This window comes from Onychomys torridus, chromosome 6 (genome assembly GCF_903995425.1).
Source record: "Onychomys torridus chromosome 6, mOncTor1.1, whole genome shotgun sequence".
In the NCBI taxonomy this organism is placed as follows: domain Eukaryota; kingdom Metazoa; phylum Chordata; class Mammalia; order Rodentia; family Cricetidae; genus Onychomys; species Onychomys torridus.
In genome coordinates, this window is record NC_050448.1 from 11252639 (window position 1) to 11271989 (window position 19351).

The following is a 19351-nucleotide window of genomic DNA, read 5'->3' on the forward strand; positions in this document are numbered from 1 at the left end:
GAGATACAATCTCACAACAAACTTCCTGGTCCTCTGTTACATATGAGTGATGTCCTGAGTTATGGTGAATTATCACTGTCAACTCAATTGAATTTGTAATCACCCAGGAAACACACAACCAGGGGTGTCTTTGATGGAGTTTAGAGAGAAGTTCCAGTTGCTCCAAGGAGGGAAAATACAGGCTGAGTACAATCAGGTACTCTCATGGGCTAGAGTCTGGGCCAAGAGAAAGCTGAGCGTTGTTCTTCATTTCTCTCCACTTCTAATTCTGGATGCATGACCGTCTTCCCCACACGGCTGCTGTGCAGCCAGAGCTGCTATCCCTCCCATATCCTGCCTGCTATGATGGGAAATGATGTGCAAGGCAAACTCACCCTTCCTAAGTTGGTTGTGCCAGATGAAGCTACCATACCCTGTTTAATCACTAAGAGTGGTGGACAGAAGTCTTCTTTCTCTTCTTTCTCTTATGAATGCCACTCACTCGTGTGTCCCAATGATTCCTGAAGAGTGAGCCAGCTCATAGCTCTCTTTAATATACTATAAGTATTAGCTGAAACTGTGGGGGGATGTTGAAATGATCCTTTTGAATTATTAGGAGAAAATTACAGAATTATTTAAATGAAGGACTAAAAGGAGATAAAGGGAGTTTTAATTTTCACAGCAAAACTTTAGCTTTGAGCTTTCTGGTATTTTCTTTCTAGTCTGAAAAATATAGATACTAAAGAATACCCTGAATTTCTACAAAGGCTGACCTGGCTGGAGCACTGGCAGTTTTGTTGTTAAGAACCCAGGTGCCTTTTGTTATCCATCAAAAGCAAAGGAGACAGCAAGCCACAAGGTAACAGGTGAATTTCTAAAAGGGAACTTTACTAAGGATATGGAAGGCAGGCACTCAGTCCCGGGACTCTAGTTTGTGCCTGCCCCATTCTTTGCAGCTCATTTTGATTCAGCATTAGGTGATCTCTTTCTGCTTTCAAGCCCCATGGGACTTCGCTTTTGCCTGCCTTGTATTTACTCTGCTCTCTTACACTATGGCTGTTTGTGTACTCATCTTATCTCTTTTATTGAACTGGAAGCTCCCTGGAGAGAGAAAAATACTGCCAGCCATATTTTTTAACCTTCACCAACAAATATTATAGAAGGAAATAAAGGAGAAGGGAACAATAAACATACATTTTCTTGAGCACTTATTATTCACTAGAAAAATGTGGCATTAGTATTTTGGGAAGGTTCAAGAAGAAATGTATGTTGTCTGTCTGAATTTTGAATTAATTATAACCCAAAATAGCCACATGGAGACAAATGATCAACTTTGATTTTGTTAGACTTATGACCTGAGAACAGAATTTATGGGTGAAAATGACTGGACCCCTAGGCAAGCTGTCTGCCTGGCCACAGGTGCAGCTGCAGCATCTCGGTCTTCACCATGTGAAGTTAGTTCTGCCCAAAGCACACCTCACAGAAGAGTTAAAGGTGGCAGTCCCGTTCTTCTGATATTCACAAATGCAATTTGCAGATTCCAAAGAGGAAACAAAAGGTGAGCCAAACTTCGCAGCCTACTTTCTTGCCACAAACCTGCCTTTGAGGTAATTTATTCCTCTCCTCAGAAGAAGGGGACTGAGTGTGAGTGGGGATTCAGAAAGAGATCAGGAGTGCTTTACTCACAGGCATCTGTCTCCTTGCATGTGGCTATAAAGAGGCAGTAGAAATGTTTTGTTTCTTCACTGACACAGTGACTCATCCAACATGCCATCTGATCCCCCAGACTCCATCATGCTAAGTTTTTACTGATGGTTTCATAGATGCTGAGATCTAACCTATACTAAGTAACCAGCCCTAAACTTCATAACTGTTAAATGTTAGAGTTTAAATACATACATGAGTATGTATTTAACTAAATACATGGGTTCTTGTTCTTTGTTTGACATGATGCACACTGCACAGGGCAGATGTATTTAGGCCATGAGTGAGTGACTAAATGAATGCATGCATGCATGAATAAACAAAAGGAACTTGAAATATGAAATCTTCATGTAATTGTGTAACTATAATAAGACCAAAAAAAATTTAAGCAATCTTTTCCAATGTAATTCATTCTGTTATTGTGAATGTACCAACAAACTTTCAAGAAATATAAACCTTTCATATGCTGTGTACCACCAACAGAGGAATAAGGCTTCCTTCATAAAGGACTAAGAGAAGCAACACATGAAAATAGATGAGTCCTTTATAATATTTCAAGTCACTTTTATGATCTCAAAGACAATCGTGTAGCTGAAACATCATTATATATGCATAATCAATAGCTTTCAGTATTTGACAAAATGTAGTCACTTCTTTTAAGTTGAGATGTACCAAGAAGGGCATTGTTTCAAAAATAGAAATCACTATAGAAAAGGATTCTGACCATATTTTTCTGAACTAAAAAGATAAAGTCAGGGGCTTATGCTTCTGCAAAGCACAATGTACATCACACGTGAAAACGCATTCCTAAAGGTGAGGCTGTTATGCAGGTGCCTGTATCCTTGGGGACCCCTAATACTCATCACACTAGTCACCCAGTGAATGTCTACAAAACAGACCAGATGATGGCTCAATTGAGAAGAATGGCAAATAGGGAAAGGTGAACAAGATTCCATTTCCTATTTCTATAAGTAAATGTCCTGGAACTTAGGGAGAGTCAGTGGCTCATTCTGGGGCTTAGTTCTTCTTCTCTGTGGATCAAGGCCCCAGAGCACCACAGCACTGTAGCTCCATCACTCTGAGGAACACTCTGCTGACCCATACTGCCTGACACCGGAGAGCAAACAGAAGCTGTACTGCCTCTGTCACCACATCCACCACCCAGCAGAAAACTATGACTTTCCCTGTACATTAGCAGAAAATATTTAAATTACAACCTTCTGATACCCAATGGTTCAACTAGTCACATATTAAATGGTAGCCTATGCAAGAGTGAAATGGGCACATAGGAAAATAAATAAAAGGTATATTGACTTCACATTTGTATAAATGTTTAACTGCATAAGTTATTTTTATTTAATTAATTTTACATCCTGACCATACTTTACCCTCCCCCTCCCTCTTTTCCTCCCATTCTCCTTTCCCCTTCTTGCCTCTACCCACTGCAATCCACTACTCAGATGGGTATCAACAAAGCATGACATATCAAGTTGCCATAAGTCTAAGCACCTCCCTTTGTATTTAGGCTGGGCAAGACAACCCAATATGAGGACTAGGTTCTCAAGAGCAAGCCAGCACATTAGGGACAGGCCTTGCTCTCATTGATAGGAGTCACAAATAGACCAAGCCACGCAACTGTCACATAATATGTAAAGGGTTTAGGTTGACCCTACAATTGCGTAAGTTTTATTCATTTAGTAAACACTTGTCATTATACTCAGTGTCAGGCACTCTGCATTGGGGTTGAAAGGCGTAAGACCCAGTCCTTACATGATGAACACATGTAATTGTCATGCTCTGTAAGAAGTTCTATATTAGAGGCATGACCAGCATCTGCAGGAAAAAAAGAGTGTTAATAATGACTAGAAATAAGATTTAATGGATTAATACTGCCTACCAGGAGTACAGATATTAGAATAAATTTCTGAATAGAGAATGACTATGGGAGAGTAGGAGAAGATGATACATGTATGAAAGTGGGCATATATAAAAAGGAACCTAGAGATTCTTGAAAAATAAGACTTCTAGTAAGAAATATGATGCAGAAAATGAAAAGGGCTAACTAGCATTAGGTTAGGCAGAGTCTTAGAAGATGTTGAACAATATCCTTTCCTATCACCAAAAGATGCCATCAGCATCCTGTCCTCTGTTCTCAAAAGATAAATAGTAGCTTTGATATTTTCAATAAGCTATAGCACAAGTGAAGGACCTATATGACAAGAACTTCAAGTCTCTGAAGAAAGAAACTGAAGAAGATTTGAGAAGATGGAAAGATCTCCCATGCCGATGGAGATGTAGGATTAATAAAGTAATATCAGATATCTTTCCAAAAGCAATCTACAGATTCAACAAAATCCCCATTGAAATCCCAACACAATTGTTTACAGACCTTGAAGAAACAATACTCAACTTCACATGGTAAAACAAAAAATTCAGGATAGCTAAAACAATCCTGTACAATGAAAGAGCTTCTAACTTCTGGAGTTATCACCATCCTGATTTCAAGCTCTACTACAGAGCTATAGTAATAAAAACCACATGGTATTAGAATAAAAACAGACAGGTGGATAAACAGAATCTAGTTGAAGACCTAGATGTAAATCTACACACCTATGGATACCTGATTTTTAATAATAAAAAAGCCAGAAGTATACAATAAAAAATAGCATCTTCAACAAATGTTGCTGGTCTAACTGGATGTCAGCATGTAGAAGAATACAAATAGATTCATATCTATCACTATGCACAAAACTCAATTCAACTGGATTAGAGACCTCAAAAATAAGATCAGACAAATTGAACCTGATAGAAGAGAAACTGTGGAATAGCTTTGAACACATTGGCACAGGAAACAATTTACTGGACAGAACACCTATCATGTAGGCACTCAGACAGACAGTAAATGAGACCTCATGAAACTGAAAAACTTCTGTAAGACAAAGAACCCTGCCAATGGGACAAAACAGCAGCCTACAGTGAAATAAAATCTTCACCAACCCCACATCTGACATAAGGTTAATATACAAAATATATAAAGAACTCAAGAAACTAGACAACAACCAAACAATACAATTAAAAAGTGGGGTACAGATCTAAACATGGAATTCTCAACAGAAGAATCTCAAATATGCAAGAAACAAAGAAATGTTCAACATCCTTAGCCATTAGGAAAGTGCAAATCAAAATGACCCTGAGATTCCATCTTACCCTCAGAATCGCTAAGATAAAAAACACAAGTGATAGTTCATGCTGGCAAGGATGTGGAGTATGAGGAACACTCCTCCACTGCTGGTGGGAATGCAAACTTGTACAGCCACTTTAGAAAGCAATATGGCAGTTTCTCAGAAAATTGGGAATCAACATACCTCAAGACTCAGCTATACCACTCTTGGGCATATACCCAAAGGACACTCCATCCTACTACAAGAACAGTTGCTCAACTATGTTTATAGCAGCTTCATTCATAATAGCCAGAATCCTGTAAACAAACCTAGATGTCCTTCAACTGAGTAATGGATAAAGAAAATGTGGTACATTTACACAATGGAATATTACTCATCTGTTTAAAAAAGTCATGAAATTTTCAGGCAAATGAATGGAACTGGAAAAAAAACCACCCTGAGTGAGATGACCCAGGAAGACAAACATGGTATGTAATTGTTTATTAGCTGTAAAGTAAAGGATAATCATGCTACAATCCACAGACACAGAGAGAATGAGTAACAATGAAGGCTCAATGGGGTGGGGGGGCACATGAATGTCCCTGGAAAGGGGACATAGACTGGGGGTGGGTGGGGATGGGAAGAAGAGGGATTATGTCAGGGGGTGATGGAGGGAGAATACTGGGAGACAACTGGAATTGGGGAGTATATCAGGGGACAAGACAAAAACCCAGTGCAATGAAAACTCCTCAAAATCTACAAAGGTGACCCTAGCAAAGACTCATAGCAATGGGGGATAATGAGCCTGAATGCATCATCTCCTGTAACCAGACAAGACTTTCAATGAAGAGATTAGGACACCAACCAGCCATAAAACCTTAGACCTACAATTTGTCCTGCCTGAAAGATGTGCTGAAGTAAAAGTGGTGCAGAAATTGTGGGAGTGGACAACCAATGACTGGTCCAGTTTCAGGCCCATACCACGAGAGGGAGCCCACCCCTGTCACTACCTGGAGGGCTAGGAACCAAAGGTTGAATAGCTCAGTGACCTAGAATAGAAACAAATACAACTGGAGAAAAAATGTCAATGTAATGAAGCCTAATGATATTCTCCTATACTCATAGACTGGAGCCTAGCATAATGGTCATCAGAGAGGTTTCATGCAACAACTGATGAAAACAGATGCAGAGACCCGCCACTAAACATAAAATGGAGCACAGGGAATCCTGTGGAAGGGGGGAAGGGAGGATTGTAGGAGACAGAGGTGTCAAGGACACCACAAGAAAACCCACAGAATCAGCTACCTGGGTTCATAGGGGTCCACAGAGGCTGAACTGACAACCAGGGAGCCTGCAAGGGATGGACCTAGGTCCTCTGCATATATGTTAGAGTTGGTAGCTTGGTGTTCTTGTGGGACTCCTAACAGTGGGAGCAGGGGCTGTCTCTGACTCTTTTGACTGCTTTTGGAACACATTTCCTCCTACTGGGTTGCTTTATTCAATCTTAATAGGAGGGGATATGCCTAGTCATATTGCAACTTGATATGTCATGTTTGGTTGATGTCCTTATGAGGCCTGCCAGGTTCTCAAGTGTCTATAGAAGTATTTTCAACCAGTTGGTCGTGACTCTCATGGCACTTTCACAGGGGTTGCCTAAAACATTGGAAAAGACAGATATTAACATTCCAATTCATAACAGTAGCAAAATTATGGTTACAAAGTAACAATGAAAATAATTGTATAAAAGAGTCAAAGCACTAAGAAGGTTGGGAACCACTGGTCTGTAGAGAAGAGCATACTTTGAAAACTACTGCTACAAAGAACAAGAGAGACGTAAAAATGACCAGCCTACTGTACTCATATCTGGGTGAACAACTTACCAAAGTATTAGGAAATTAAACTTAGTAACAAGCAATAAATGCATTTTCCTGAAATGTGAAGACATTTGCATATCTGAAGATTTAGAAATATTACAGCCCAGAGGAATAAATAAGAGAAGAATATGTGCATATTTTTTCAGTAGGTTTTCATGTATATGTCTATGTTTTAATAATCCATAGGATCCAGTGGCCAGCAGGTCTTCCCTTGTTTTCTCTGTTGATCTATACCTGCAAGAAGCTAACCACTTGTACTGCAAATCAGAAAATCAGCCTGGTGTTCACATTTTTTTTTTTTCTGAATAAGCAGTACCAATGCAGTGTGTCCCTTACAATGTGTTTTCTACAGGGCCCATGAGATGCCTGAGAGGGAAAACATACTTGCTACACAAACTGCATGACAGGAGTTGGATCCTTGGAGACCATATAAAGGCAGGAGGAGAGAACCAATTCTGGAAGGTGTGCTCTGAACTCCACATGCCTGTTATAGTGTGAACACACTCAAACCTATTCACACTCACCCACACCCACCCAATTACCCACTCTCACCCACACTCACATTCACACTCATTCTCCCTCTCTCTCTCACACACACATACACATATGCACACATGAATAAGAGTAATTTTAGATCATGTTTGCACAAATTTATAGATCTTTAGAGGAAAAATTTGAGGATATGTTGTCTGACAAAGTCATTTACAAATGCTTCATTATCACTAGGGGTACTCCCTAGATTTTGTTACAATAAATCTGGTATTAAAATAAGACAATAAATACCCACTGAAATGCTGTTTTATATTTTAAAAAGCATCTTAAATAAGTGAAATAAGCAACAGTCTTAAATGACTGCTCAAGTCTATGGTTGTAGCATCTCATACAAGGCTCTTTGAAACCACCAGACCTTTTATCCAGACCAGCCAGTGAGCAAACTCTAGCAACCCATTAGTCACTCACTTACAGTGATTTTAAACTGTTTCTGGACTTGTAAATCTTTTCTCTCACTTTTTTTATTTTCACATTTTCTTATTTTTATTAGTTAATTAATTTCTTTTATATCCTGACCGCAGCCTCCCCTCCCTCCTCTCCTGTCACTCTGATCCCTCCCCAAGCCACCCTTCCTCAGTATTTTCTCAGAAAGGGATAGGCCTCCCATGACTATCCAAAAAGCATGGCATATCAAGCAGCCATCAGACTAAGCACCTCCCCCTACTCAGGCTGGGAAAGGCAATTAGCATGAGGAAGAGGTTTCCAAGAGCCAGGCGAAGCACCAGGGACAGCCTTGCTCCCATTGCCAGGAGTCCCACCAAAAGACCAAGCTATACACATGCCACAAATATGCCGAGGGCTTAGGTCAGTCCCATGCAGGCTCCCTGGTTATATCCTTGGACACATTGGCACAGGAGACAACTTCCTGGATAGATCACCAGTAGTACTGACACTAAGATCAACAATTAATAAATGGAACTTCATACAACTGAAAAGCTTCTGTAAGGCAAAAGATACTGTCAATAGGTCAAAACAGCAGCTTACAGAATGGGAAAAAAATCTTTACCAACCCTACATCCAACTGAGGGATAATTTCTAAAACATATAAAAACCCAAGAAAGTAGATATCAAAAAAATAATCCAATTAAAAAAACAAAGAATTTCAAATGTCAGAAAAATACTTTAAAAAATGCTCATCATCCTTAGCCATTAGGGAAATGGAAATCAAAATGGCCCTGTCAGAATGGCAAAGATAAAAATGCAAGTGACAGCTCATGCTGGAGAGGATGTGGAACAAGGGGAACACTCCTCCATTGCTGGTGGGAGTGCAAAAATTTTATACAGTCACTTTGGAAATCAATCTCTCAGAAAATTGGGAACCAATCTACCTCAAGACTCATCATATATCCAAAGAATGCTCAATCATACTACAGGCCACTTGCTCAACTTTGTTCATAGCAGCTCTATTCACAACAGACAGAACTTGGAAACAACATAGATGTCCCTCAACTGAGGAATGGATAAAGAAAATATGGTACATTTACACAATGAAGTATTACTCAACTGTTAAAAATAATATGAAATTTTCAGGCAAATGAATGGAACTAGAAAAAGTCATCCTGAATCAGGTAACCTGGACCCAGAAAGACAAACAAAATATGTACTCATCTGTAAGTGGATATTAGCTGTAAAGTAAAGCATAACCATGCCACAATCCACAGCCCTAAAGAAGCTAGGTAATAAGGAGGGCTCCAGGGAGGATGCATGGATCTCCCTGGGAAGGGGAAATAGAGGTGATTTTCTGGGTGGATGGGGTGCCTGGAGATAAGAACTTGAGGGATTAGGTTGTGGGATGGGCAGAGGGGAGACTACTGAGAAAGATGACAGGAAAGAGGGACTTTATGGAGTTGGAGTCCGGCACAAGCCTGATGCAAGGAAAACTTCCACAAGTCTACAAGGACAACCCCAGGTAAGACTCCTGACACCAGTGCATATATAGGCTGAACTAGTGATCCCCTGTCATCAGATTGATGACTACCTTGGTTGTCTAGTAGTGAGTCTTCATTCAGTGACTGATGGAGGAAGATTCAGAGTCCCAAGACCTAACATTGGGTCAAACTCAGGGAGTACTGCTGAGGAGAGGGAGAGGGAATTGTAAGAGCCAGGAGAGCCAGGGATATTGGAAGAAAATTTTCTCTCACTTTTAACTTAACTATTGTGAACCAAAGGTCTTGATTAATATGTAGATAATGTGGATGTTATGGAATCTTGAAGTCCAAAGTCAAATAATCCTGGGCCATCGTTTGCCCATATTAATAGCTATTACCCTTCTCTGTATGTGACCTATCCTCTATTTGATCTTTAGGTAAATCCTTTGGAATCTACAAACAGTCCCCTAAGTTCCACAAACCAAAAAGTTAAGTATGCCATCTAGTAGCACCTGAGGCCTATAGCAAAGATTTCCCCAGATTTTGTGACCTACTTACCAGATATTTCCACCAATGCATTAACCAAGTGTTTTGATTTATAATTTCCTTTTCCTGTCAATACAAAATCTCATGGAACTGTTAGCATATTTAAAAATGGAACATGGGCTGAATTAAGTCAGTGTTTCTGGGCCAGGGCCATGGTCACTCATATTTGGCTCCAGAATAAATTGTCTCGTACTTCCTTCGAGGTAGGAGTTGTGTATTTACATCAACACTATGTATATGAACAAGTTTAAGTCATCATGTGGTTAGTAACTGAGCCAGCAGCATAATCTTCTCCACCAGTCCCTTCTGGAAGTGAAAACAAGGGGTGCCAAGATGAACGAGACTGCAGGTGGCCCAGTCTTTGTGGGAGAGTTGCTTCCTTCCATATCCCTGTTCTCAGTTCTGGGTCCAGGTAAGGGGCAAAGCAGCACTAGCCTGTGATGCCCCTGTTGAGTCTACTCAATGCAGCTTTAGTCCTACACAGATTCTACAGAGCTACCATAGTTCAATGCAGCCAGAGAAAACACTTCACTAAATATTTTAGTGTTTGTGGAACAACTTCAGTTAAGATAAGGTGAAAAACAAAACACAAGACAAAAGGATGAACGTGCACTATGAGGTATACGGTCTAACCCACTGTCAGCCTAACAACTGCTATAAAATGACAAAGGAATTGTTATGTGTTACATCAGATACTAGTTGGTCTAGATATGTGAAATGTTTCTATGATAATGAAATTGATGACTGTGACAATCTTCTGCAAAAGGACAACACACAGGTCAGGACGGGGAAAGGTCACAGCTAACAACATCATGTACAGTCTGTGTTGCCATCAGTGGCCATTCTCTCTCTCTTTTAATTTGTGGACACTCTGATGTTGAATTCATACTGGAGTACTACTGGCAAGCACACTCAAAGTTAGAAATTATCACAAGAAAGTGAATAAATGGACAAGACTCTGCCAATTGAGGAATCCCTACCAAGACCATTACCTCAGTCCAGGGCACCTTCACTAGGAATGTCTTTTATTTATTCTCTTTACCTCTTTATTTACACGTCTCACTATGAACACTGCCCATGGAGTTACATTGGCTACAATCAATGTCCACAACACAACTAGAATACTTTCTTACTTATCATGCCCCTAAACAGACAAATCAGTAGACAATGATGCCTGAATATAAAATGATCAGGTATTATAGTAGAATGAATTGGATAAACCCCAGAAAAGACAACAATGGGGAGGGAGTATCACACATGATCCTCCAAGGCTAGAGCCCCTAGCCCAGTCCTTTAAGTGAGAAGCTCTCTCTCTCCCAGCTTCACTCTCCCAAGGTGAGCATCCAGTAAACAGAATGTACGCAACAGTGCACGGCTCTCCTGAGCCTAGGCTGTGCCACTCTCTATGCTAAGTGTTTTGAATGCATTGTCTTATTTAGGTCTCAAAGCAACTTTGCTGGCAGTCTCAGGATCTAGCATTATCCTAAATTTTACAGATGGCAATCTCCAAGAGATAAGTAACTTTCAAAGGTTACACAATAGGGTCACAGCTGAGAGTAAAACACACATCTCTTTGTTTCCAGTGCATTTAACCCCACTTAAGAATTCCCAAGCATGTCATTTTGTAAGATCTGAGCACACATTTCCATCTTTTCCTCTAATCAATGAGTTCCTTCAGGGAAGAATTTATTGCTCATTAATTTTACATTTCTAAGGCATAGAATAATGCCTAACAGAGAACAAGAACTCAATGACTGTCAAGTAAATAAGATGATGAATTAAAAAATTAAAGATAAAAGAAATTAATTTGAAAAAATATTAAACTCAGAGCAAAAACTTATTTGATACAAGGATGCTGTTCCCATGCAAACTTTGTGCACCTCACTTCTATTTTAGCAACATATGACTCTTTTATGAGGAGCACCACTTTTTACTATAGAAATAAAGTACCCCAGGACCTAACTGAATGATTGAAATTCTATAATCAGAACATGGCATAAGCATCACCAGCATATAATCACATGTTGCCTATAATAAACTACTTGAAGTGTTCTAATGGATTGCATTTTTGCAATCTAGACACAAGAAGAAGATATGCTCTTGACAGTATTTAACACAAGTGCTTCAACTGGCTTGGATGGAAAACAACCACCCTCTTCGCATTATATAGATATTCTCTGTTTCTTTATCAGTAAGCAGACAGTTTTCCACTCATACCTTCACATCCTCTGCCATCTTCCTCCAGCTTTAGGCCAGCTTGACATCTGCAGAAATAACTGCCAATTGTATTGCAGCACTGATCTTGACAGCCACCATTGTCAACAGCACATTCATTTATATCTGCAATTGGATAGTTGTATAGAATCAGTCTCTTCAAAGTAAACACACGGAAAGAAACTTCAATGCCTCTCTTAAAATCGATCCACCAATTTGACATTTCTTCCTCTTCAGATTTAAAGGAGAAAAGAAAAGAGTATCTAATTTTATTTTATTTATTTTGTGTCTGTTTGTGTGTGCATATGTGCATGAGTATGTATGTGATTGTAAGTGTGCACATGGCACAGCATGCAGATGGAGCTCAGAGGACAACTATAGGTGTCCTTACCTTTGAACCTATTTGAGACAGCTTCTTTCTGTTGTATGCTATGGTAGTTGGCCTATGAGTTTATGAGACCTCCCTTTTCTGTCACATCTTGTTACAGAAGCACTGGAACTGCAACTGTGCAGCTGTGCTCAGCTGTGCATGGGTGTTCAACCTCAGGTTCTCAAGCTTGTGCACCAAGAGCTTTACCTTGTGAGCCCAAGCCCCAGCATCTCACTTTACTCAGAGCTAATGTGCCATAGAGAAATAGCCAAGTCATAATCTTTGATATCTGAAGTACTATTATTAAATAGTTAAATAAGAAGGTTTTAGCATTGTAGAGTTGGAAAGTTCATAAGACAGATAGAGAAATTTCCTACCAGTCAGCAATTCAAGATGAGATCCAGAAAACAGAGAGAAATTACAGTAGTGTTCTGTAGTATCCAGCAGGGATTGAGGACTAAACAGAGCTATGGCTTGGTTGTGCCTACTTCTAATATTCCTCATTACTCCTGTATAATATTTGATAACCATCTCTTTGTATATAGTCTTGTATTAGGTTAGAACTTTCTTATTTAGACAAAAGGGGGAGATGTAGTAGATAGCCATCCCAGCATTGGCCTGGAAGTTCCAACCCCCATTGAGGCTTCGGTAATGGTCACACCTACAAGGCAGGGCAGAGGAGGAAGCGGAAGACCAAGGATTGGGAGGACTCTCTCTTGGTTCCAGGACGCTGGAGGTAGACTGAGCAGAGTTCTCCAGAGAACACCGCCGGACTGCGCTATACCTTTGCCAGACCCTGCAACCTACCCCTTAATCTGTAAGTTACCCCACAAAATGAACCTCCCCTTTAACTACGTGGAGTGGCCTTAATAATTTCACCAATACTAAACCCATGACTAAAAGTTATCTTTAGTTATAGAACTCAAATTTAAGCATTCCTCCTATCTAATATGGGACATATTCTAACCCATTTTCAGACTTGATTGTGGCCTGCCAGGCAACAGTATTACACATCTATTCAATTCATCATGTTTAGTATATGCAGAGTAGTGATTGTGCTAGGTTCTTGCTCAGTAACATGAATGTGGATAGGAGAAAATAGAGCATGAAGGAGCAAGGTAGGGAAGGATGGGAGCTTTGGGGGGAACAAAGAGAAGAGAAAACAGGAAAGATGGACCAGTGAGGAATAGCAGAAGCCAAGTAGAAACAGAGATGGAGGAGCTATGTGTTCAACCTGAGTAACTATGAGAGCATGGCGTAACTGCAATGGCAGGAATAGAGAGGCAACAGGCAGAGTGAATGATGGGGAATCTTGGTTGGACTTTACTAATTGCATCCATCTCTGGAGATACTACCTTTGAAAATGCCTTTGCTTGTCTTTAAACTATTCAATGAAGTGTGTCATGCATACAGAAAAGAAACCAATCCTCAAATGTACATTTTGAGTTTGCAAAAATAAAGTATACAAGTGCCATTTTTTAACTTGTGGGGATCCAACCTTGAGGGCTGGTGTGTGCTAGATTATGCTCTAGTGCTGAGCCTACCCACAGACTATCAGCACAAGCTTACTGTGGGGATCAAGTATGACTATTGTTCAAGAAGCACTCTGTGTAGCTGAAAGTTACAGCTGCTTTGACCTTGAGACATTACATGTCACCTTTGATTTTTGGTAATGTGTCCAGAAAAACTTGGACTGTACATTTTTGTGTGTTTATGTCTGCCTTCTTTCATTAATCATCCATTTATAGACACATCCATGTGCCACATGAGCTTGTGGTTTATTCATTCTCGCTCCTGTATAATACTGTATTCTATGGATTTATTGAATGTATATTTATCCATTTCACAGATGAAGTGCAATTGATCACTTTCTCAGTTTTAATGACTGTAGAGAATATTGACATGAGTATTCTCATATAAGCAAGTCTTCAATGGATTTACACATGTACTTGCACTGGATGATACATCTCAACTGGAATCACAGGGCCAAAGAGTCTGACATGTTCTACTTTAGAAGTTATAACCAAGCAGTATCCCAAAGAGATTAATGGAATTTATACTCCCACCAGCTGTGCATTGGGGACCAGATGCCACTTCCAGTATTTGGGACATCCTGTTTCTGTTTCAGGTCCTCTGGAGATTTTATAATAGCATCATGTTGTGACTTAATTTGCATTTTATTGGTTATTAATTAGGTTAAGCACATTTTCATGTTATTGGCCATTTGGGTGACATTTGTTGAAAAGTTTCTTCAAACAGTCTGTCAATTTGTTTAACTCTTAAAATATTGGTTATTGTACTTATTGGTCTTGGGGTATAATCTCAAACAAAAGAGATATTTGTAATCGACCTCGCCTCCCTTCAAGTTTTGAAAGGATGACTTTTAACAAGCACATCATAAGAGTGGAAATAAATCTATTTCTATCAGTCTATCTATAAATATTCATCTGATCCAATTAAGAATGTTCTCATTTTGTACATATTTGATTCATAAACAAGTGGTAAGTCTTACCACTACTGAATATACACAGAAAATTACTTGGTTTTCTTATTAATTCTATAAGGTAATAAATGGCACAGGCTAATTTTTGCATCTCTAACATCAATCTTACTAAGAAATTGTGCCCTCTTAATATATTTCTGGATTCAACTAGGATTTTTAAAATGATTTTTGTGGTTATATTCATAATATGAATGGCATTCTTTTCTTTCTCTCCTGGCCCTCAAAGATTTTGTAAACCAGGTTCTTGTACTCACCTTTCATGGGAACAAAAGCAAGCTGGAACTATTTCTTTTTTCTATTGTCTGAATAGTTTGGTTTCATTTCTTACTTCAGTGTTTGTTTAAGTTCATTTATTATGCCATTGGCATGTGGCTGTATTTGTATATGGTGTGTCTGTGTGTATACTATGTTGTGTGTATAATGACTTATGTGTTTATTTCTTACACATAAAAATATTCAATTATACAGCTAAATGCATTGGGGTAAATTGTGTCACTCAAGGAATTTTTTTCTATTTCATATAAATTTCTGAATATACTGCTGTTAAGTTTTTTTTCAGTATTTCCGTACTTTTATGGAACATGCCCAATCTATACTTAGGTCTCCATTCAAGGTTTTTTCAATATTTCCATACTTTTATGGAATGTGCCCAATCTGTACTTAGGCCTCCATTCTTGTTCTCAGAATTCATTTTGAAGAAGGAATATTGAATAATGTGTTTGTGTTAGGTTATAATTTTTCTTCTTCTTTATTTTTACTAGGATTGTTTTAAATTCCTTTATATGTTTCTATTGTCGATCATCTGTTTATAATTTATCCTCTAGCACCTATCATCTATCTACCTACCTATCTATCTATCTATCTATCTATCTATCTATCTATCTACCTACCTACCTACCTATCTACCTATCTACCTATCTATCTACCTATCATATATCTATCTGTGTAAGTTAAGTACATATTAATGTATCTTTCATCTGTCAATCATATTCTATAACTTTGTCTTAGTCACTGTTCTGTTGCTGTGAAGAGACACCATGACCAAGCAACTGTTACTTAAAAAAAAAAAAAAAAAAGATTTTAATTGGGGAACTTGTTTACAACTTCAGAGGGTTAGTCCTTTATCATCATAGAACGGAGCATGGCAGCACACGTTTCTGGAGCAAAAGTTGAGAGCTACACCCTGATCAATAGGGAGCAGATAAAAGAGACACGGCCTGATGTGGACTTTAGGAACCTAAGAGCCCACTTTCCCGGACACACCTCCAACAAGACCACACCTCCTAATCCTCCCCAGACAGCTCATCAACTGGGCACAAGTGTTAGCTTATTCTCATTCCAACCACCTCACCACCCATTCAACATCTGCATCCCAGCTGTTTGCCACCGGTCTTGTGTCTTCCAGAACAACGGTCTAGGTGCCCGTCATCCTCTCTGTTAATCATCTTGTGCTTTGTCACTGCCTTCCTCCGGTTCTCTGTGCGTCTCTCTTAGTGTTCTAACTCCAGTCACTGTCTTCTATTCTGACTCTAAAACTATATTTCTGTTCCCCTATATATGTGTGACAATCCACTCCAACAGGAAGTGCTTAAAAGGAAAATGGGTGTTTTCTTTGCTGTTTCTGGAGATTTACAGGTACAATTTGATGGTCAGTAGAATCAGGTGGCAGTTGAACTCATCCTGTATGCTGGCTGTTCACTCACAAATTGGGAATTGGGTGGAGGTTCTGGGACTTCTGGAGAAAGAGAAATGGGATGAGGAGAAGAAGGAGAAAGAGGAGCAGGAGGAGGAGGAAGAGGAAGAGAGGCAGGAAGAGGGGGGCAGGAGGAGGAAAAGGAGAAGAAAGGAGGAGGAAGAGAAGGAGAAAGAAGAAGGGGCAGGAGGAGCAGGAGGAGGAGGAGGAATTCATTCATCCTTTTATAGAACACTTTCATGTGTGACCTGGGAGAGAAACTATAGCAGCTTCTGAAGACAGTATGTTGCACAAAGATGTTTGAGGTAGGGTATAATTTTTCTAAAGCTAAAGTATTGGCTCTGCCTCACAGTTTTTCATGTTGCATTTTAATTATTGTTCAACTCAAAACATTTCCTACTATAAATGAACATTTCTTATTCAGATTATTTTAAAATATATTTTGGGGACTTTCTTCAAAACCATTGAGGATTTTTTTAATGTCTTATTATGAAATGCTAGGTCAATTTCATAGTGGAAACAGTTTATAGTCAGCAAAATCTCAATTCTTGAAAATTTACTAAATTATTTATATTCTAATACTTGCTCAATATGGGTTTAAAATTATATGTACACATTTTGAATATGTATAAACATGTATATTTAATTAGTTTGAGTTTGTTACTAAGGTTTTCCATATTTTTATATCTTTGAGGATTTTCTCAATCTCTTTATCAGATTTTACTTGTCCTTTTATGATTGAAGGTTTTGTTTCATGCAATTTGAAGCTTTATTAACATTGCCACATTTTCCTAGCACATATGACCCTTTGTTATAAAATGTACCTTTTTGGCTTTAGTCTCTCTCATTAAAGTTGACTTTTTTTCTTTTTATTATTATTATTATTATTATTATTATTATTATTATTATTACTATTATTATTACTATTATTATGTGTTTTAATTTTATACATCAGCCATGGGTTCCCCTGTCCTCCCCCCTCCCGCTCCCACCCACCTTCCCCCAAGCCCCTCCCCTCCATTCCCATGTCCTCCAGGACCAAGACACCCCTGGGGATTCATTTAAACCTGGTGGATTCAGTACAGGCAGGTCCTGTCCCCTCCTTCCAGGCTGAGCATGTGTCCCTGTGTAAGCCCAAGGTTCCAAACAGCTAGCTCATGCACTAAGGACAGGTCCTGGTCCCACAGCCTGGGTGCCTCCCAAACAGATCAAGCTATTCAATTGTCTCACTTATCCAGAGGGCCTGATCCAGCTGGGGGCTCCACAGCCGTTGGGCTGGTATCCAGAATATATAAAGAACTCAAGAAATTAGACATAAAGTTGACTTTTTGTGGCATTGTTACCTACACCAATTTCCTTTTGGTTACCATTTACATGAATTTCAAACTATAAACTCTACTTTTATACTTCATTACCCACACATTGGAGAATTTCTCTAAGTATTATTTGAATATATTCTAGCTCTTTCCAAACATAAACATATTCTAGATACCTTACTCTTTTTTTTCCAGAGCTGAGGACCAAACTCAGGGCCTTGGGCTTGCTAGGCAAGCGCTCTACCACTGAGCTAAATCCCCAACCCCATACCTTACTATTTTAACTATAGGATACACTATGTAACTGACCTCTAACTCCTGACATCTTTGAATTAAATCTACAATTTATTTATTTCTATAAAGCTACCATATATTGTATTATAATCCATATTTATAAATATCTTCTTTTAAAATTGTGATTTTAGTTTGCTATTTCCCTCTTTTTTCAACTGTCCACTATATATTAATTTATTACCTTCAGCGGTAACCCTAGACTGCTGTGTAATGTCATTCTATATGCTGTGAATGTGTGTTGCTCTGATTGGTTGATAAATAAAATGCTGATTGGCCAGTAGCCAGGCAGGAAGTATAAGTGAGATAAGCAGACAAGGAGAATTCTGGGAAGAGGAAGGCTGAGTCAGGAGATGCCAGACAGACACAGAGGAAGCAAGATGACAAGAACTGAGAAAAGGTACCAAGCCACATGGCTAAACATAGATAAGAATTATGGGTTAATTTATGAGTAAGAGCTAGTCAATAATAAGCCTGAGCTAATAGCCAAGCAGTTACAAATAATATTAAGCCTCTATATGAATATTTTATAAAAGGCTATGGGACTGTGGGTGAGAGATTTGTCCTAACTGAAGGGCTTGGGCACGACTTCCAGAAACCATAGTCACTGGAGTTCCTTTGATTCTGCTAGGCTTGGAATTTTTGCATCGTTGTCATCACCAAGGTAGTTTCAGATGTTTAAATGATGTCTACCTGTTTTTATTACTTTATGTAATTAATAGCGTAGGTTCACCACTCTTTCTGGGACTTATCATTTCTTCCTCCATTTATCTGCCTCTTTCTAGAACAATATCATCTTTCTGAAAAATGACCAAAATATGTATTTTCATATTTATAATTAGGTAAGAAGTTTTCATGCTTTGTTAGGAAATATGTCTTGACCTAAATATGTATTTTAAGAGTTTTATAAGAAAATTGCAAAAATAAAAGTAACCCTGTACCCTGCATACATCACATCCCATGATTATAAACATCTTATGTTAGTTAGGTACATTTATTTAACTAATGAGTCAGCATCCATAGGCCATGGTTACATAGTCATACTTTATTGACATTTCCCGTTCTCAAATAATACCCCTCTTCTGTCTCAGGATACTTTCCATGACATCACACCAAATTTAGTTGACTTGTTTCCCTAAGTCTCAAACTTTCTTTAGTTTTGAGACCTTAAGAGTTTTGAAAAAAAAAAAAAAAAAAAACTAATCAGGTGTTGTGTACTGCAATTTGTGATATAATTTTGTGTAATATCCTCCTTGTTGGGAATCACGTTTTTTGAAGAG

At 38.8% G+C, this 19351-nt stretch overlaps 1 protein-coding gene across 6 annotated transcripts in view; it reads right to left on the minus strand.

Annotated features, from left to right (window-relative positions):
• LOC118585330 (EGF-like and EMI domain-containing protein 1) overlaps nucleotides 1–19351 on the minus strand; it is a 739880-nt gene that overhangs the window by 272514 nt on the left and 448015 nt on the right. For all 6 annotated transcript variants that reach the window (XM_036189745.1, XM_036189742.1, XM_036189746.1 and 3 more), the window contains exon 5: nucleotides 11902–12024. In XM_036189745.1, the coding sequence (XP_036045638.1) occupies nucleotides 11902–12024 (123 nt within the window). The remainder of the gene's footprint in view (nucleotides 1–11901; nucleotides 12025–19351) is intronic.